The following is a 23,287-nucleotide window of genomic DNA, read 5'->3' on the forward strand; positions in this document are numbered from 1 at the left end:
TTCCGATCACGAGGTCGGGGGTTCGAATGCCACCATTGAACTATTGTCGTAAACCATAGCCTAGAGCTTAGTTGGAATGGTAAAAGTAATAGTAAATTTACAAAAAAAATGCTACTATTTTTAAAAAAAGAAAAATTAAAATTGTAAAGACAGCTACTACTACTACTACTACTACAATAATCATTTATTATTTTATTACACTTTTCCAAATTCTGTAGTAATAATTGAATTTTGTTCACAATTTGTCAACGGTAATTTGTCACAATTTCTGTAGCCCATGAGTTGGAAAATGTTACATAATTAGATTCGCCACGGTTCTTTGGTCAGGAATATTAAGCTCGTGTTTGGGTCAGACGACCTCCAAACGCTGTTGTCGCGCAAATGAAGCGAAATGAGTAATATTTTTCACTCATACACACTTAACACTTACAACCATAAACCATAGAGGAATGAAGAGATTACGGCTTTCCATTTGACGAGAATTTTTCACAACTATCTCCTTTCTTTTATATGTCATATAGAATACACGCTCATCAGCTATAAGTACTCCTCATATATTTCTAGTTTTTAGGACGTCGACAAGAATATTTTATCTGACTTTAACAGCTTTAAAAAGAAGTTCATAAGGTAGAGGTGATGCTAAATTCCTCTGAATGGGTTTACACCGTTTTTATATTTTAAATATAATATGTATTTTATTTCAGAAACATGTTTCTGCTGTGGTGGGCCCTGTCGCTGCTGGTGGCGGCATCAGGCGCGAGCGAGGCCACCGACCCTCAAGGCTTGCTGGATACTGGTACAAGTAAGAATTTCAATTATTAGTTTGGCATCACAATTTAACAATTAACCTACAGTATTCAGAGTCCATTAATATTTATTTAAGCAGTCTCTTATTCTTCATACTTAATTTAGACTTAGAGAATCACTGAGTGACAATTAAAGTTTAAGATTGTTTATAACATTTTAGTAATTTTTTACTTCAATTTATAAAAAAAAATCTCTTACACCAAATGTTTTTAGCAATAGCAATATTGTGAGCTTTGGTAACTAATCACGTTTAGTAATCTACTTAACAACACTTTGTTGTGAATAAACAAAGTCCTTAATCAACATCGTTTCAGTCCCTTTTAAAATGAGAGAATAAAAATATTCTCATTATGTAAATAGAAGGGGCAATTTCATCTTACTGTCACAACCAACGCTGTGAATTTGTCGTCAAACATATTTACTTTGAAAAAGCTACCTCAGCTCACTAAATTTAATGACGCGTTGACTCGTAGAGGTGACGTAGCAGAAGCGTAGAGCTTAGTTAAAGCTACGATCGCCGTAGACCGGTATAAATTTGCAGTAATGGCACAGAAAAAAATATGTTTTCGGAATTTTATGCTAAAACAAAGAGTTGTATATGAATAATATTCAGTTTGTCTATTCTAATAATGCGTATTTATATTTTTCTCTTATAAAATCAATAAATATTTGAAATTAAACAGAATGAAGCTAAAATTGTTGCAGTTCTTTGTAGTCAATTTTTAATTTCCGTTTTGTGTACATGTGTATAGTGTTATATAAGCGAATAAACGTTCTTTTAAAAAAAATAGAACGAAATTTCATATCGACATATAAGTGTTCCCTTCGACCTTTGGACGGAAGCCAATCCAATGTACGATCGTGGATCGTGCAAATATTTACTGGGTTCAATACGACTTTGCTATCGAAGAACACAATATCCGGTTTAATTTATATAAAAGTCATGTTTTATGAACAAAAATATGTAAAACAATTTATATACTAACGTTTATAAAGCTTCAAAGCGAATATAACTTAGATCTCACTAAGTTGGATTTAAAAATCAATTCGAATTCAAAGTGAAAAAAAATAATGTTATTTTCATATTTCTTATTGCTACATAAAAATATGTTTTGCTTCAGCCTTATCTCGTATAGCGCTATAACGAGACTAATCGCTTTCGCTTGGCAAAACACGAGCAAATTGCCTCCATTAGCGTGCACAAGTGGACGCCATGGCAACCTTTGTTGTGACCCTCTTCTACTTTATTCCTGTCATTATTTTTTATGTATTATTCCTGCTGAAGTGTCTTTAAAAAAACAAGCTTCTTGTTTTTATAATGAATAGAAGTAGATACATATATAATTTAACACTTTACTTATTATTTATAACTTCAGTTTTAAATATGATTATCTTAATGAAAACATTAAAATAAATGTTTTTACTTAACGAAAAAAAAAACTTAAATTGTAACAAAACTTTGAACGGTAAAACAGAATACTATAATCAGTGGGTTATATTTAATAGTCAAATCGTAAACAGTTAAATATTATGCATTATATAGAGACCAAAGTTAAGTAATTTCGTACAACTCAAGGAGAGTGTTGCGAAGTCGTATACCATACATTATTCATTCTCAGTTTGACTGTAATGCGATTACGTGTCGCTCGTCGCCCTCTCCAACATCCAAACTCAGGCACACAATAATTACGTTAACAAAGTTTACGTTATAATAATAATTTAATTAAACAAGACATAAACATGTTATGTAAGATTGTTTTTGTATATTGATAAGTTCTTAAACACAAAAAAGATAATCCGAATAAATCCTACAACTTCTAAGTGTCTTAATAAATTAATTAAGTAAATTGCTATTAGAATATTAAAAATATAGAATTTTTACGATATTTCACAATCGTTTTTGAAAAATATTTCAGTAAATCTAAGCAATTTTATTAAATAATGTAACCTTTAAAGGCTTTATATTTCAACGGAACACAGGAGTGATTTTGAATTTCACGCTTTGGTAGATACTAAAATTGCGTTCGTTTATGATGTATTTCATTCACACCAAATGTATGCAAATTTAAATTATATAATTTTATTTCATAATATGAAAAAATGACTTTTATTACTTACTGCTTTGTTGTCGCTTTGTTTATTCTACTATATTAATATGGTCACAAACAGCTGCGCAGCTCTCTCAGAGCTTGGCTTGGCTACATAAGCCGCTTCTTATGCAAATATTTTATCTTCAATATTGTACAAATTGATGAAGATAATCTCATGCGTAAATTTTCGCATCTCAACGAGACGCACGACTCTCGGAATAATAATGTCACCCGGGGGAATATTACGAGGTCTTTTGTAAGCGACGCGATGTTTACTTTATATTTTTTTTATTTACAAGAAATATTAAATGTACCCTCGTTTAAATTACGGAAGTCTTGACGAAGTTAATTTGTTGTGATGTTTGTATAAAAAGACTGGTTCTGATTATTTTGTGGCTTAAATAAACGTTTAAAATATAAGTTATGAGTTTTTCAGCGTGAAATACGAAAAACTATCTGTGGTTCGCAGAAGTTATAAAACTTATATGATTTACCTATGTGTTATTCAGCCTATGGTATACATCTATGCCAAGTTTTGTCGAGATCCATGCAGCTGTTCTAGAGATACCTTCTAATAAACATCCATTCATCCATCCAAACATTGCCATTTATTAAGAAACATTTTATTTATCAGTTTGTATAGTTTCAATGTCTATTATAAAATGTTTAACGTATGATGCGATAAACATATTATACCAAAACACATCGTATAACTATAGCAAAAACTGGCTATTTGAAAATTGTACAGGAAAAAATAAAAATTGCTTCGTTCGTTTCTACGATTACCAATAGCATGCAATAAGAGAGATTAACTGGTGCGATATTAAAATTTGTCAAACGCAGATATTTCCTTTTATATCAGGATCAGTACGACTGTTTATTCCCTGTCACGTGCACTGGGCCTTTCTTTCGATGTTATTGGAAAATTTATTCTTAAAAATACTCTTATCCATACGTAGCCTGGAATAAACTACAAAAAACATATACGATTGCAAGCGTACTTTTGTTTTGTAATAAAAATTATTATTTATGTAGAGTATTTTGTAATAAAATCGGAAGCAAAGGAAATTAAGTTTGATTAAATACTAAGCTTCATATTTTCGTCCGGATATATTTTGTTACAAGGAAAATATTTATTGTACATACTTGCAAACCTATGAAAATCAACATTATCAAAACTTATTCGTTTCAAAACTACACGGCTTTAATTTTTATTTTACCCCTTTTAAACTTTACATTAAAAATATGACGATATGAAAAATTTGTGGGAGCCTTCAAGAATATAGAGTATAGGCATTTACTAAAACTTATAACTTCCATAGTCATATTCAAGCGTTTTAAAATTAACTCAAACGTAACATTATCGTGTTATTTATGTTACGTAAAGTAAAGCATCCCTTCCCCGCAACAGTATGAGCTTCGCATGCGTTATCGCAGACAATGATTGTAGCGACAGGCGTGATTGCCTGCGCTCGGCAAAACACGCCAAATTACCTCCATTACCGTAGATGCCGCGCTAGTCATTATCGTTTATACCTACGCCAGTTAAGTTCATGATATTCTGTAGTATAATATTACATTTATGTCCATTAAAGATAATCTACAACCTTCTAATAGTGGTAGAGTTCGATTCTATGTTCTCTATCGATTAAATGTTGGCAATGCATCTTCAAATACGGATGTCTACGGCCAGCGTTTAATTTGGTGTTTTGGAGTATTCCGGTGGTCGCTTGCTCCTTTGTCCTACTCCTCATCTTAGAATCAATTACATGCATAAAAAAAAACTTTAAGATAACATAAATTTTGATATACTGTTTACGTAGCTATTTGTCAATAATTTGATATCACAAAAGATTAATGCTACACCATGTATAACATATATCTATGATATCTATATGTATTTTCTCCGGTAATATTAACAGAGTCGTTGTGGTACAGGGTGTTATCGCTTCGCTCGAGCACGACCGAGCCTGAACTGCGTTAGATAGAATACCTCCCTCATCCGAACCCTCTTGCATACATAATGAACCTAGTTTAGATCGTTACTCATTTTAAGATGTTTTTATATATATCTTACTTGCTACAGTACATTATATACGTTTACATATTTAAAATATGAGTAATTTAAAGTTATAAGAAACGTATACACTTCAAACTGTCATTTTCGATACAAACTTGAGAATAGATAAACTGTTTTCCCCATCATAAACAAGATAAAAAATAATTCTATTTTTAAATATTATTGGATTCATTCTACTATTTAAATCAACAAACTCATTGTCCAATACCACTGTTATTTTTTTGTTTTTCTTTAACAAGACAATGTATAGAAAATATTATTAATTTTTAGTACCTTTACACATAAGAAGGACATATCCGTAACTTTTTAGTATCCGTCTGAATAACATATCAAAGGATCCTTTGAAAATACGCGACACGGATTTTCCATTTCGTTGACTCTAACATTTTTCAGTCACGTAATATTTAATAGTATGTAATCCATTGTGAATTCCGTCTCTGTAAATCAAGTGCGAACTATTTTAATAGTCTGATGAACATAATACGTAAATATAAGTACAATTTTGAAATGTCATCTAAAAAAAAATTGAAAACCAAAACAAAATTCGAACGCTTATATTTTCTTTTACTTTTTTTGTGATGTCATAAACAAAAGAGAAAATATTACTTTTTATTATGATATGCCTTATTTAGAAACTTTTATAGAAATTAAAAACGATTTTAACTAAGCGCAATCTTCAAACAACAATTTTTTGTTCTTAATAAAAGCAAAATGTAATCTTAAATGTAACAAAAACACATACCGAAAATTATAAATCAAATTTTTCAGCTTCTTTTTCATATTATGAAGTTACATTAAAACGTTGAAGGCGGTGACTGCGACGCTGAGAAAGAAAATAGGCTTTTATTTTTTATCGTTACGCTGCTTAACGACATTACATAAAGGGGCAATGAACTATACGGAAAAAACATAATAATAAAGACAGTAAAAACTCGAGTTTTAATTATAAATATTAATTCAAAAGAACTACCAAAATTTCATAACAATTTGTCAATTGCGCAAATAAATTATGTACATACAGGATATATAAATAAAATTGATTTTTATTTATATGACATAGATATACGTCTTTATAGACAGGCTTCCTATTTATGGCTCTTTTGTATGTCGCACAATGCTATGTGTACGATACAATAGTATTCCAATCTCCTGTTACTTTGTGATAAATAAAACTCATAGAAAGAAAGCCTTTTAGGAAAAGTAATAGAAATGTCTTCTTGTATTCATTTATAGAATGGTGGAAAAAATATAACTTTACTTCCTACTATTATTATAAATGCGAATGTTTGGATAGATGGATAGAGGGATGGATGGATGTTTGAAGGTACCTCAAGAACTGGTGCATGGATTTCGCTGTAATTTGGTATGGTGTAGGACATAGTCTGGAAGAACACATAGGCACAATGAAGTCTTTTTCATTTCATGCGGACGGAGTCGCGGGCGACAGCTTATTATTTTATAAGTTTCAGTGTATTGTATTACGAATTATTAAAATCTATCTAGATAGAAAAATAATATTTTCTTTAGTAAGGTTATATGCTTATAAAATTTGAATTCTTTCTTCTACGTTTAAAAAGAATGAACCAGATGTTAATTTCGGGGTAACGTAATACTCTGGTAAAATTTTTATAGCTTCTTACGTACATCTGAAATGCGTAAGCATCAAAGGCACCGCCCCGGGCTATAAATAATTTCACTTCCTGGAGGGCAATGACCTCACAGCGCGTGATAAATTCCGTGAAGAGTATTGACACAAAAATCTAATATTTTCCTTTTTATTAGAAGATCCTCGCGTTTAATAACTTTTTTTGTTACAAATAATTAATGTCATACTTCAAACCGGAATATTGTTAAAGCATCTTAATAATTTCTCTTTATTTTAAAAATTTAAAGATATCTTTATTAGAATAGAAACAAAAACGATAGTTTATATTTCTAAAAAGGGTCTCGACAGACGTACGGACAACAAAGTGATCCTAAAAGAGTTCCGTTTTTTACCTATGAGGTACGGAACCCTAAAGATATGAATAGTGCGCATATATTTTGAAATAATAAAAATCTTTATTAATAAAATACTATAAAATAAACAAACCGAGTTATCCAACATAAACATCGAAATTAATAAGAAAATATTTACAAAGGCCCAAAAGTTATAGAGAACAAACTTGAATTTATAAACAAACCTCTAAAAGTTTCACCCACAAGTTATCCTGCGGGATGAAAGATAATTTTCAATGAACCGTATCGTTATTTATGCAAATACCTATATTTACATAAAATTAATTTATTTTTGTACCTAATATTTCGTAATTACAAAATTATAATATGTCACAACCTCGGTTAAAACTTGTTGACAACGTAAATAAACTTTGTATTGAAAATATTAAGTATTACAAGGGATGGAATGCGTATTATAAAAGTTAGTTTAATACTCATTAGTGTTATACATTTAAAGCTTTAATATATTTACAAATGATAAATACTCCATTCCAATGTAATAATCACTTTACATATTATATATATAAGAAACACGACCTTCTTACAGACAGACTTAGTTACACTATTTATAACTCAAGAACGGCTTTACCGATATGGCTGAAAATTGGTGGGGAGGTAGCTTAGAGCCAGGAGACGGATATAGGATATTATTTATATATTTATTTATTTTCGTATTTATAAATATTAAGTTTTTTTATATATCCACGCAGACGGAGTCGCGGGCGACAGCTAGTACTGTTATAAATAATTAGTTTTCAATTTAATTCATCAATCCATTTTACCAATTTCAAGATAGTTTTTAGTAAACGAAGGCCTAGCATGAATATTCGTAAGAAGGTTTTCGTAACACAACTACATGTCTCATACAAAAATTTTGTTGGTTACGTTACGAATTTATTCTCGGAGCTGTCAAGCAAATATTCTCGATAGACTAATTATCTACTGATCACAGAATTTTTTTTTTATATCATAAGGTGGCAAGGGAGCGGGCGGCCACCTGAAATCGCTGAAATAACGAAACTTCCGGTGCCCATAGACATACGCAAGTGCATATGCGTTGCATACCTTTAATCGACGGAGGAGGGGATGCACAGAAAGAAAATGTTTTCCCTTCCCATGCATCCGCTCATCCGAAGAGTCCACTTCCTCTTCCCATCCTTTCCTTAAAAAAAAGGGTGGGCAGCGAAAGAGTACTAAAATTAGGCCTCCGGGACTACTAATACTTTTGTCTTTATCCTAATAGCTAATCATTTTCGTTAAATTTGAATTCTATATAAAAAGTAGCTTCTCAGAGTTTTTCGTAGGAATTCAAATCACCCTTTAGAGTTCATTAAAATTCCGAGAGCTACGCAGCTGCCGTCATATAATACTTCAATGTCATTCATTTCCTTAATGAAGCTTACATGTAGAGATATATTTAAATTAAAACTCTTTGAGAATGTAATGTGGAAGTATAAATAAATTTTGTATGAGATAAAATTTAGCGTACTGAGCTTCCTAACTGTTTCTGCAAGGGACACCTATAGAATAATTGACAAGTTCATCAAAGTTTTTTAGAATATTAACGGAAAGTATGTCGTTTACTCAGTGAGAAATAAATTAAAATCAGTATCGAACAATTTCTTATTTTTCCTTTAGAAAATAAAGCAGGGAGACCCTACTGGTTTTACATACAATCATAAACCCTTATTTATTGCATATAATATTACTGAATTTAAGATCACAAATATCAACTGGTTAAAGTTAGAATATTGTAAAGGACTTTAACAAAGCAATCGAATAGAACTTTCTAGATCGGATTGAGGCGTGTAATTGGCTTTGAAAGAAACCGGCTGATTGGCTTTTGGCCAATCAGTGGTGATTGCTTTCAAATACAAATGCATTTAAAAGCAAAAATATAAAATAGACTAATCTTAATGGTTTTTAAGACTAATACGTTAAACTTCAAATTCAGAATTTTACACACAATGTAAAATCGATTTTCGATTTTTTATGATGATTACATCACACACGAGTAAAGCAAATAAAAACATATAATATTTCTCATTACGAAAAGACACCCTCGATGAGCGAAGCTTTATTTCTGAACAGATAAGAAAATATTGACAGCATTTTTCATTACGTGTAAGCAAACGTACTTAAAACGATTAGTTGCCTTGAGCGAGGAAGACTCCTTATTTACTCTATTATTAGTAAACAAGGTATTATTTTTATTAGAAATTAATAATACATACATTGACTAAATATGATTATGTTTTAAAGATCTGAATATTACTGCGAATTGTTACCGTCGAAACAAAAACATCTTGTCGTCACTTTTGTTCCTTTTGTAAAACACAAATCTGATTGATTTCTTATTTCTTTATGTTTACAAAACGATATATATTAGATGACCATTCTCTTGGAATCTCTCGCAACTCTTTTAAAATACAAGTATATAAAATTATTTGTTATTATAGCAATTAATATTATATTTACCAGTTGTTTTCATGTATATATAAATGTATACATAAGCCGCAAACTAAGAGTTTGGTTTTAAAGCAATTAATAATTTCCCCCATTCCGTAGGGTCGGTATACCTTCCATTATTAACTCATTTATAAATCGCCAAAGTTGTACCTTACCCTAACACCTCGAGTGTCGCAGCTGATGCCTGTAAAATACCGCTTGCAAACTTACATAAGCTTTTCAGTAATTTCAACGTATCATATTTGGGGTAAAGCTTTGAAACTGCGTGTTAGTTGTTTTAGTAAACATAAAAGTAACCCTTGTTGTTAACAACTTAAAACACGCTTTATGAAGACTCTTGCATATTCTTCTGAAAATAAAAAAGTAATAAAATATGTAAAAAGATTTTCATAGTAAATATCTTGTGTTCTATAAATAATTTTTTTAAATCTTCTTTACATTTCATTAAAAAATTTATAAAAAAAATTTTTGTAACTTGTTCTTTCAGGACTGAAAATGAGTTGCGTAATGTAACGTACAAGTACTGGCAAACGGGAAGATGTAGTACCCTCGGGAACCTAATGACCTCTTCAGGGAGGTGCGAGTCCTTTGTAAGGGAACGTACGTCGGCGACCCAATTAATTCTTTTTTTACTTCTACTTACGAATTAATTAGTTGGAACTTGTTTTGTAAAATAAAATAGTCGTACAGACAAGCTTAAAATTATAAATGTTAACATTTCACTAGTAGTAAACTATTTTATTCTGTTTATGTTGCTACTAGGTGTCGCGCGCGACTCCGTCCGCGGGGTATGAAAAAAAAACTTATTGAGTGTTCTTCTACAGTGTGTTCTATATGTATGTCAAATTTCATCGAGATCCGTTCAGCCGTTCTAAAGATACCTTCAAACAAACATCCATCTATCCATACATCTTAACATTCCCATTTATAATATTAGTAAAAAGTAGGATTGGTATGTCGTATAAAAATAAACTTTACAGCATGTCATACTAATTTAACCATAAATTTAAAGAATCTTAAATAATTATACTAAAAAAGTTACTGCATAATAAAACAGCATATTTTTATTCCTAAGGAGGAAAGATAATTGAAATAAATCATATGTAAATATTGACTGTTTTATATACTTGTAAAGTTACATCCTGTATATAGCTAGCGATAAACAATTCAGCTCGATGAGCCGCGTGAACAATTTCTGGCTGGATGAAACTCGCCGCGGCTATGTTACATTACGCTTTGGAAACCCGATGACGAGCTCAGCGGCGTCGGAATTTAATTAACTTACGCGCAATAAACCTCATGATAAATTCACTGATATTACATCACATTACACTAACGACGTGCGAGGATATTTTTTCAATTCTTACTATTAACATCAGAAATTTCAAGTGGCATTTTGCATTTTCTCGACCTAACTCATAAATACCCACGTCTGTAGCCCTGAATATGAACAGAGTTGGACAAAGTCCTTAGAGAGAGAGCTTTCTTATTTGTCTTAGTAGCCTTTTTCTCATATGTCACTAATATTTTTAGGTCTCTGTCTGTATACTTAATACATATCTAAACAAAATCTCCCTGTCACTATTGTTTCATTATCCCTTTCAAAATTCTCGAACCATCGAATATTAGTTGTCCTAAAAACTAAAACAATTACCGTTGATTTCTGAGACCAATATCTCTATAATAAACATATCGTCATCCCTGTCATTATCTTTGACAGAATAGAGATAAAAAATATATTTTAAAGGGATATTTTGGTCTCAGAAACCCACGTACAATATTCGTACTACAAATCACTATAAATGTGTAGAGATTCAAAGTTACGTTTAAAATGTAGAATATGTTGCTTTATACCGTAGTAAACAGATTCTGTATCGAATATTGGATAGATGGGATTCCAGACGGCCGCAACGGGGAATTTAATAAATATCGAGCTGCGCTTCCCCTATATTGCTTCAAATTATTCCTGTCTGCACTTCACCGCGAATACACATCGATATATCGTTGAAGTATCTACTTAATAAATCTTTATGTACTCGCATCTGATCACCCGGAGAATCTAACTATATATTAGTTCTTACTAATAATATAAAAGCAAATGTTTGGATGTATCTCCAAAACGGCGGCATAGATCTCACTGAAATTTGGCATAGATGTAGGACATAGACAGGAAGAATACATAAGCTAGCATAGCATTTTTTTAAAGCGTCAGCTAGTTGAGTATAGACGGAGCTTCAGTTCGATTAAAGAAATTAAATTATTAGTGTTATAATTTTCTTTCTTGTTTCAGTATCATTTGACTTTAGATGTTATTCGTGCCTATATTTCAAATTATGTCACGAAATGGAATTTCAAATAAGCCTACATTTCTCCAAAACCATCCATCTTTCTCGAGTACGTTGAACTCTTAAGTAATCTTATGAATTCGGAAAGCGCCGACGTAAATTGAAAAAGTTAAATAACTTAACATCACATTCAAAAATCGCCTTTGTTTTTGTACACGTTTACTTTTTCAATGATAATCGTACAACGTTGTTTTGTTAAGTAAACCTCCTCGAATAGATTCCTTCTTATAAAATAGCCTATTCCTTTCCATAAACACATTTATTCATTCAGGCATTCATTTTAACACATATGCAATTACGTATGTCTATGGGCAACGGTCACCTCGCTATTTCAGCGATTTCAGGTGGCCGCTCGCTCGTTTGCCACCGTCTGATATAAAAAAAAATTGTTTCTGGCATAAAATAAAAATTTAAGTCCATTTACAACATAAGTTCATCTATGTAACGTTTTTAGGTTTCCGTACCTCATAGGAAAAAAAGACACGCTTATAGGATCACTTTGTTGTCCATCCGTCCGTCAAGACCGTTTTTCTCAAAAACGCGTAAAAGTATCAAGCTGGAATTCATATCAAATGTTCAGATCTGCGGTCGGTAGGTGCTGTGAAAAAATAAAACTTCTAAGCAAACCCAATCATAAGATACATCCGTTTATGTTGCAAATTTGCGCAATTTCTTTTTAAATAGTACTACAAAAAAGAAAGCTTAAATGAATCAATTTTATAACTTTCCACATTGATGATGCGCAATTTTCTGAGCGATAGCTTTTAAGCACTACGCAGCTAATAAATAATACATATGACCCAGTTAATGCATACCTATTTATACACAAAGCCTTTCGCACGATGAAGCTGAAATAGGAAGGGTCCGTGCTTAGAAATAAATGCATGGGGCCGGGAAATAATGGAACGATCGAGCGCCGTTGATAAGGGACGGCTATAGAACAAATGTTCTACATTAAATAGATTCCTTCGAAAAATACTTGTCTGTTTTTCCCCATTTTTTGTAAAAAGTAATCTCTGTTATTCTTCGTACCTGTCGACCTATAACTCACGAAATTACAGAGAACAAATCTTTTTTAAGCCTATTTATCTTCACTGTAATTTCTTACTTTATTACATTTTTAAACTCAGAAACTCATAAAAATCCTTTAGGAAGGTTTAATGCACATTACATAACAAGGTTCAAAATAATTGATGAATGTTAAGATGGATGGATGTTTGTTTGAAGGTATCTCCAGAAAGGCTGAACTGATTTTGATGTAATTTGGAATACATATAGCTTCTAGTAATAACATAAGAAGAACACATAGGCTACTAAGTACGTTCTTTTTATGCCGCGCCGACAGATTTGCGGTCGAGAGTACTAACTCTACTAAAATTACTAATAAAAGTAGACAGAATGTAGATGACCAAGTTGTTTAGTTTAAACAGGTCAATAGAGAGTAATGAAGTCACTTGCTACGCAGGTACGTGCTCGTAGCACTACGCAGGTCGCGTAGCACTGCTAGAAATGAATTTGTATTCCAAATAGAACGTCTGATGCAGAATGCATTACTTTTATTGTAATTTTGATAAACAACAGACAGCAAAATAATGAGAGAATTATTTACTTATATGATCAGATTTTTTTTTATTTCAAAAGGTGGCAAACGAGCGAGCAGCCACCTGAAATCGCTGAAATAGCGAAGTGACTGCTGCCCATAGACATACGCAATTGCATATGCGCTGCCTACCTTTAATTGACGGAGAAGAGGATGCACAGAAAGAAAATATCTTCCCTTTCCATGCATCCTCTCATCCGTAAAGTCCACTTCTACTTCCCATCCTTTCCATATAAAGAAAAGGATAGGAAGGGAAAGAGGACTAAATTAGGCCTCCGGGACGCACACTCATCAGACGAAACGCGGAATTGCTTCCACTTGACGCGTATCTTCTGTGTGGTCGTGGTATTTCACCGGGCGAGCCGGGCCGAATCGTGCGAAGATGTTAAAGCGGGCTCTGCCACTGTTAAAGATATAATGGAAATCAGTGAAATATAAATCAAGTTATCTTTAGAATTATTTATATATACCTATTAGCTTTCGCCCGCGACACGATCCACGCGGAGTTATAAAAAAACTTAATTAGTAGCCTATGTATTCCTCCAGACTATGTTCTACAACTATGCCAAATTACAGCGATATCCATACAGCTGTTCTGGAGATACCTACTAACAAACATCCATCTAAGCATTCGCATTTATAATGTTATTAAGAAAAGATTACATGAAAGAGCATACAGGATCTCGGTATTGATTTGAAATATTTTTGAATTATAAAGAGGTCCTTAACGATATTTAAATAATAAACTTTATTTTTGTGCATATTTAATGTGCTGCAATCTTATTATATATATTTCAATACGGCATCGCCACCACTTTGCATGCAAATGTGAGTCGCGTGCGAGATGCAGAGCTGATAGTGGCGACAGAGAAAAATTGTAACCTCAAGCAAACGCAACGACTAGGTGATATACATTTATCATGATAATCGCGAAATTTTTCATCATGACAGCTTAGTGAGGTATAGAAGACCTAACCCTACAATTAAAACAAACTCACTGTCATACTTAAATTTAATGAAAACCAAGAAGCCCGAGTCTGAATCCAACTTATCCTTGAAAAATAGAAAAGAATGTGATACAAATGATATTTTACACTTCATTGAACTTCAACGATTTCGTTCAACGCATACCACAAACAAAACAAATCAACAAACAAGCTTCTCGAAAAATATTACTCTTCTCTCAGTTGCGCAACAAAACAATGAAATCAATTGTATTAATTTGCAATATCGTCATGAACTTGCCAACAATTAAACCATATGTATTGTCGCTACGAAATTGCTTTATAGGATTTAAATCAGGCTCTATACTGTATTGGCTTCCGAACAGATTGGATTCCGGCGAGCGGTTGCGCCGTAAATTTAATAATAGCGTCATCTCCCTCACTCTATATTGCTTTCGATTACGCTGTTTATTGTTCACTAAAACCGCACATGAACTAAACGGAAACTTAATAAGTAAAGACTTGCTTTTCTGTTAATATTGTAATTATAAATAGAGTTTTAGATAATTCTCGAAATCCATCCAATGGATAGGTTTTCGCTGTAACAGCTTTGTGTATGTACGATAAATTAAGAATCCAGTTCAATAATTAAGAGGATGGTGTAGGAGCAAATTATGACGTCATTTCAGTCTGCATATTAATTTACTCTTTAATTTTATAAATATCTTTTTTTTATTTTAGATTTGTTGAAAGCTGTGAAGTGCGAATTTTCGATTTTATATTTTACAAAGCATTCTTGAAGCGGCATGTTCGAGTACAATAAATCTCTAGAGTGTAATTCTGTCGCAAACGGAGGAAGTTGCATGTTATTTATAAAATACTTTCTTCTATTTCTTTCATTTTCTCTTTGCTGAAAATCGTAATAACGATCAAAGCAAAACTGAACTAAATTTATACATATATATAAAATAACACATAAGTTTTCAGTAAGAAAAATATTAAAGAATGTCCAAAACATTTTCGTCATAACAATTGTAAAAATATCGTAACTTTTAGCTTGTCACAAAAGGTTGAAAATGTTACACACTTAGTTCCCTTTTACAACTGCGTTTACACAGTAAAGTGAAAACTTTCCAGACACAAAGTACATACGGTACATTTCATTTCCACGCAGTGAGATATTACTTGGAAATATTCTGAAATGCTTCAAAGACGGACCGGAAACTGACGAATTTTGTATCAGCAGCGCATTTCGAAAGGCGTTTCGGACTTACAGACATTTGCTATTTCGTAATTAAAGATTTTTTTGGAAACAAATCCAGTAATATTTAAGCTTATTTATTTCAGACCTACAAATATACAAATCTTTCCTATTTGTGTAGATAATCCACAATCAAAATGTTACGAACAAAAAGAAAATAAAAAAAATGTTTTAATTAATTACGTAATTTTGTAAAAAGATTTAAACTTAATTTTCATGAAATTCTTTAGAAAGTTGAAGATAAGTGAACGTCGACACAGCGCGTCGTAGCTTGCAGCATCCGGAATGTTATAGCTCGACATCTTAGGTATTTGCAGGTTTCGCGCAGATGCATTTCACTTCGTTGTTCACTTACAGTACAGATTTTATCATTTCGAGCAAAATTTTCAATTACAACCTCAAATATTTTTTAATATTTATAAAGTAATATTTCATTTGTTAATGTTATCAGTATGAATACAAACGTAACTTTAACTAAATAAAACTGTTATTAAAAACCGGACCTAATACCATTTAAACCAAAGACAACGACTCCGATTTTATGCTTCAAAGTTAGAAATTAAAAGACCTTTTCAAGCTATAAGAACTTAAAAAAAATTGAGTGCTCATTTTGCATATACAGTAACTTTAATATATAGAGCATCTCTATGTCTGGAATTGTTTGTGCACTTCAAACTTCGTAGTACATTATAAACACAGACGTGGTGGCCAATGCAAATAATAGTCCCTTCCGACGCTTGCTTAGGATCCTTTATTACTTTGCCGCAGTTCAATGCCCTCCGGACATGTTGACTTGTGTTAGTAAAGACAAGGACTTACGGTATCATTGTACTGGTAAATTAAACATACCATACTTTAATATACATAGAGCGTCGGTGGCTCAGGGGTTTAAGCACTAGACTTGCAATCTGTAGGTCCTGGGTTCGAATCCCGCCATGTACCAATGTGTTTTTCGATTTCCGATTTACTTATGTACATTTATCCGACGTTCTTACGGTGAAGGAAAACATCGTGATGCAACCTGCATATATCTGAGAAGAAATTCAATGATATGTGTGAAGTCAACCAACCCGCCCTTGCCAGCGTTGTTGACTATGGCCTAGTCACCCGTGACTTAGGGTAGGCTCCGAGCCCCTCGGTGGGGACTTATAGTGAGCTGCTGATGATGATGATGATGGCTTTAATATTAATTACAATTAAGTATTCGTGTCTGTGAATAAACGACGCTAAAAATTCCGAAGAAAGTTCAAAAGAAGTTCTCTATAAGTCACCAATAAAATAAGTTTTTGTACAGATGTTTCGTTAGTGAAAACCCAAGGTTATGTTACGTGAAAATGTGCAGACATAAAATAGAAAGTGTAGACTACACCCTAAATCTTAACGCATCGATACGTTAGAAACTATTCGAGCTTCTCAAAGCAATATAACTTTTAACGCCCGCCCCTATGGAAAATGAAACGGCTTTTCCATTTTATAACCGAAGAACGAGCCAAGCTATTTGAAATATATAAATCTTAAAACCTAGCTAAGAAAAGGTTCTCCCATTTGTAATGAAATCTTTATAGACATAAATATTTTGATCCATTTTTGTGACATCTTTCGTAGAAATCTGTTAGTACCTTACCTAGTTAGTTGATTTATCTAACCATATTACAAATGATAATTATGAATCTCGCTGGTCTATGACAAATCTCAAATTAAAACGAAATTTCACACGAAGTTTTAACGATATTGACGAGTAAAAACTAATCAAAGAATCCACATGTAATTGGTGAAATGGTTACAAAAGTGATTGAAAACAATTCAAATAAATAATTAATCGTTAAAAAACAAACGATGACGGATAACAGTCAGTGTACAATAAAAGGATACAAATAGGAAATTAAATTCATAAAGCTTAAGGAATCTGTAGCAATAACGGTCATATCGTCGACACTTATTGGAAACTGGAATAACATTTTAACGATGACAAGCGCATTGTAAAATGGAACCCTGGAACTCTAAGTCAGTGGTTCTCAACCTTTTAAACATATCCTCTTAGCATGTAAAATTATTTTATTATCCAAGAGCTATTAAAAGAAGGATGATCAGTTTTTTGTGTACTTTTGGTCTATGTCGTCATTGCAGCTAATTGGAGGACGAAAAAATTTTTTATCCGTGACTCTTCAAGTCATCGCTACCCACAGGTTGAGAAACAGTGCTCTACGTCAAAGTCGTAAAATGAGAATGCCTTCGGCCATAAAGAAACTTTATTATGGAATATATTTTAACAACTAGAAAAGATTTTATGTTATCTTCAAATTGAAAAATAATAATTCATATCAAGAATAACCGTGTACAATTGCCAAAATACCTATAAACACATTGTTACTAATATTCTAGACAAGCTGTCGCCCGCGACTCCGTCAAAGCTAAATTAAAAAGACAATAAGTAGCCTAAGTGTTCTTCTAATCCTAGAATCCATCTTCTACATCTATTTCAGCGCGATCTCTGTAGCCGTACTGAAGATATCTTGTAGCACAAATCCATCCATTCAAACATTCGCGTTTATAATATTAGTATTAAGTAAGATAGATTTTCTTGTATACATGCAGCAAAGATTTTTCCAGAAGACATGCGCTCCTGTCTAAGGGGAGTTGGATTTATGAACAATACAAGAGAATTTATAAGACACGCCTCGGACGCCGTATAAAAAGACATACAGCATATTGCTAACAAAGATATAGTGACTTATACTGAGCACAACTTTAAGAAATAGTTTTATTGCATCTTATAGCATAATACGTGCGTAAAATACAACACTCCACAAATTTTATTACACATTTCTTTATATAAAAGTAAAAGAAAAAAAATCTAAAGAATTATAAAAGGAAATAAATTAAAACACACTAAAAAAATCATCAAAATGTTCCATCGGAAAATACAATCTATATTTATTGGCTTCTAATTTATATTTAGAATTTATTTTTTATGTTTAGAAAAATTTTAAAATATATTTTTTTATGATTCCTTTATTTTAGAATATAACAGCCTACATAATACGCAATAAAACATCCTACTATATACCACATAATCATTTTATTTCTTTCAAAACAAGCTTTATTTCTTGAAGCTATGAATCTCCTTTAGCGCTACATATTCCAGATTAGGATAACATATATCTTTCTGTGTTCCAACCTGACCTCCTTTTATAAATCAGGTGTATTCTTGCACAAGAACAGAATCCCTAGAGAATATGTTCCAAATCTTATTCTGTACCATTATTCAAATTTACTATTTAATAATATTGCTTGAAAAAAGAAAACATCAAAAACAATGTTGTTTATTTTTAATTTAAATTATTCTTAATTATTTTCGGGATTACGAACCATAAGTTTTTTTTATATAAATGAACTTTGTCATATTTATAACAGCTTGATGTATTTGGCTCTGGCAGAACAGATATATATTTTACTCGTCTAATGTTTTCTTCGATTATACGGCAAAATATTTTCTTTTATTTTTCAACATGCCAGAATTTTCTATCAAGCAAATCTCAATTAAGGAAATCGAATAAGTCTTTTGCGACACTAAAGTAATAAAACGTTCTTTCCACTCCGGCTTTAATTAGATTTCTGTTTTTTCTTTCCTTCGTAAGATTAAATTCTTTTAAACGGTTTCCGTTAAACGGATAAATATCTTTATTGTATCATTGAATTGCCATATTTTAACTTTACGTATTTTAATATAATGAACGATTATAATATAATCTAATATAATATGGTCGAGTTATTGAAAATTTATCAAATTGCAATTTCATTATCAATATCCCCTAATCGTAAAGTTCCACTGACTCTACTCCTCTTTAAAAACAAAACAGAGACAATAAAAAAAATACCGATAATATTAAGTATAGATGTTATATACAATCACGCTCAAACTTCGTTAAACGTTTACATAACAATCTTATGACATTTAAGTCTTACACACATATACATACATATGTATATAATTTTGTATAGTCTTTTATTTGCCAGTAAGTTTAAGTGCATTAAGTGAAGCTGCAATACGTAAGCATTTCGTATGCTTATCTCGAGAAGCATTGCCCGTTTCCAGGTAATAACTAATGCATTACGTCTGTCTGAATGCAGATGGCGCCACTACCTCTTACGCCAACTATCTGTTAGGGAGAAATGCTTTCTAACTAAATTGAGTCAGACGTAATTTTAGGTAAAATTACGACTATGTTTATGTATTCAATGTTTAAAACATGATTAATCTCACTAATAGTATAAATGCGAATATTTTGATGGATGGAAGAATGGAAGGATAACTGGATATTTATTAGAAGGTATCCCAGAAACAGCTCTACGGATCTTTTTGAAATTTGGCACAGATAAAGAACATAGTCTAGAAGACAGATAGTTTCAAAATACACAGTGATAGTACTCTAAAAATTAAATAAACAGTAATTAATATAAGGTTAAAAAAAGACAAAATTCTACACTGTTTCGTACCATACATTTGGAACCTTAATTTTTAACCTAAATCATTTTTTCTGCGTTTATGAATGATAGATATATCGTTATTTTTTAAATTTTACTTAAATATTAATAACCTTTTTATATCGCTAATGGCCGCCTTTTCTTTTTAAACATTTCTATATTTCCAAACCTATATGAAAGGAATATGCAACATTCTGTTTCGTAGTTACAATAAGTGGAAAACAAAAGAGTCGTTTACTTGAGAAATGCGAGAAACAATTAAGTAATTAAATCACTTTTGATGTCATTGTGCGCGACCATTGTCGTGACATTAACAAATTGAACCCGGTAGCACTCTCATTAAGCGACGGTGCCATTACTAACTATTTAATTCCCTTTGAACGCTTTTTCATAAACACTTTTACTCGACGCCTTTTTTTTTCTTTTCAACGCTTACTAAATAAAAAACTTGAATGGTGTCGGAGTAAAAATGAAAAGTATTTCAATAATTTCATCTTACAAGATCTAAAAGATTTACGTCAATGTGAAATTACTAGCGGAAGCCCGAGACTCCGTCCGCGGAATTAAAAAAATATATTTAGTACCCTATGTGATCTGCCAGAATATGAGCTACATATAGGTTAAATTTCAGCGAGATCTGTTCTGCCGTTTTGGTGATACTTTCAAACAAACATCCATCTATTCATCTAAACATTCGCTTTTATAATATTAGTAACAAGTAAGATGAATCTATTGCATTGTTTGATATTAAAGATGATTTCTTTATATAATATTAATCTCGATAATCTCGTCTTTATATTTTTCTATTGTATATGGTAAAAACATGTTTTTACGAAAAGTAAAATTTACATGTAGTAGAAACAACTGTGTATCTCCAGTTGTGATCTAATCTGAATTGATAAAGTACAGCACGAACAGTATACACTTTACACACTTTCAGTGAATTTTGAAACTGATAGGATACGATTTATTCACTCTTGGGAGTCGGATACCTTTGTTGATCGTACTGCTTACCATAACAAAGGATTCATTGTTGTTTATTTATGCTGGTACGATCTCATTCTATGCGGAATAACTCTGATATTAACACATGTATTCATTAATACTGCTATTATACTTTTAGTAAAAACCTTAATTATACCACAGATTTAATATGACGCTAATAAGAATTATATTAAGAGTAGAATGATTAAACATTACCAGTTGTCCGCGACTTCGTTAACGAGTAATAAAAATAATACTAATAAATAAAGTCTATGTCAGCCGAAGATAGTGTCGATACCCAACAGTATTTTTTTTAATCGGTTCAGTAGTTTTGTAGCCTATTCAATGCAAACAGACAATCAAATCTTTCATTTTCATAATTATATAATTATAAAAAAGCATGTAAAACTCTTGTATATTAAACATAGTTTGTCTTGTTCTTTATACGTAAAGTTTTTTCACATGTGTAGAAAGAGAAATATTTTTAACCTAAAATAAAGCAACAATACATTAGTACACAACTTTTAGTTGCTGTAAAGTGTAGTTAACAAAATATTACAACACCAGAATATAAGTAATTAATTTAGAAATATTAATGTCAAAGATTTATGTCTCCGGTGAATAGTTCATAGCAAGCCGAGCGTTATTACAGAAGGAAGAGCTTCGCTGGAAATTACATAGTCTGTGGCACAAAGAATACCGGGTACGTCGAGACAGGCGACCATTTTTAATTATGCAAGACTTTGCTCTTATATTTCGCTTTTTAACTTTTTAAAATGTCTACAAAAATGTTCTTTATGACTTATACAAGGACAGTTTCAAATCATCTCAAATGGAACAGGCGAGGTTAAATCGTACACCTTCTACTTAGGACGTAGAAGAAAACACTAGACTGGGCTTATCCTTTGTTACATTAAGCCTTCTTAAATCATAAAGATTCTATATCAGAATCTAGTTTAAAGCAAAACTAAAACAAACCTCCATGCTTAAGCTTTTTAATTTCAAAAGGCAATTATAATAAAAAACAAGCAAATAACAAAACAAAAGACGGCTAATATTCTTAACGTATTTACGAATTAATATTACCAACTATCTTTAGGAAACAGCAGAGGCAAACATTCCGCTCCCAGTAATTATAAAGTTTGTTCCACGAGTGAGGCAATCTCGGGAGCTAATTCAATATAGTCATAGAGCGAGGCAAATTCATTTAACATCGGCGTCGACGTACGCTACTTTACCTTATTATTGCCTAGCGGTATTTATAAAGCTATTCAAATATAACTTTGTTTCGATAATATTGTTCTATGATTAATATTATTTTATACTTCATTTACTTTAAGACCAATTTAAAAATAGAAAATGATTACGTAATTCAAACTTGTTACATGAACTGTTCTATTATAAATGCTAACCTAAGTAATGGTGTTCATCATCAGCTTCAGCTTTATTCACTATACATCACCACTGATGGCCTACCTAAAGTTAGAGGTGACTAAGCTATAGTAAACCACGCTGGCCTAGTGCGGTTTCTTTTCTTTAAGGATTTATAAAAATCAAACCTACTCGATTGACTCTAATTCTATAATGTTGTTCTCAATATAAAGTGATAATTCATTCAACTCGTTTGTGTATTTGATTTGATATTAGCACAATAAAAAAGAAAACAATATCGTTATTTCTCTTTGCTTAAGTCTGATAAACGCTTTAAATAACTACATCGTAGTGCACATTACTCTTAATATACCATCACCATACATTCAGTTTAGAATTTCTAGAACATACGTCTTTCTGAATGCAAATGACTCGCGTTTATCTGTCTGGAAGTTATTTATACGTCGTCTAATGGACACTTAAGTTACATTTTTATCTTTATAGCGATGTTTTCTTCGTTTAGAGTAAAATTTTGAATGGTTTGCAACACACTTTTAAGCTAATTTTATTCCTACTGTAGAGTATTTTTCCAAAGCAGTATTAAGAATAATGTTTTACGAATTTCAAAAACAATAATCTTTAGGATATTATTTGATTTGCTTCTTGTTTTATAAAATGTTTATGTTATTTATACGTTATTTTTTATTGCAGTTTTGGAGATCAACGAAGCGGAATACTCTGTGTTTGTTTCGAAATGGACGGAATGCACTACCAATGCCGAAGAACACGACAGGGCTATCGAGAGGTTTGATTCTAGTATTACAAAAACATTCAGTATTTTGTAAAGAAATAA

The 23,287-nt window shown here is 31.7% G+C and overlaps 1 protein-coding gene across 2 annotated transcripts in view; it reads left to right on the forward strand.

Annotated features, from left to right (window-relative positions):
* Positions 1–23,287, forward strand: part of LOC106118838 (thrombospondin type-1 domain-containing protein 7A) — a 63,876-nt gene that overhangs the window by 32,756 nt on the left and 7,833 nt on the right. Inside the window, exons 2-3 of one of the 2 annotated variants that reach the window (XM_013313593.1) lie at positions 705–802; positions 23,146–23,239. In XM_013313593.1, the coding sequence (XP_013169047.1) occupies positions 709–802; positions 23,146–23,239 (188 nt within the window). In that variant the 5' untranslated portion in view covers positions 705–708. The remainder of the gene's footprint in view (positions 1–704; positions 803–23,145; positions 23,240–23,287) is intronic. The other variant, XM_013313594.1, reaches the window with a different exon arrangement.

Source organism: Papilio xuthus, unplaced genomic scaffold (genome assembly GCF_000836235.2).
Source record: "Papilio xuthus unplaced genomic scaffold, Pxut_1.1 DF827542.1, whole genome shotgun sequence".
NCBI lineage: Eukaryota > Metazoa > Arthropoda > Insecta > Lepidoptera > Papilionidae > Papilio > Papilio xuthus.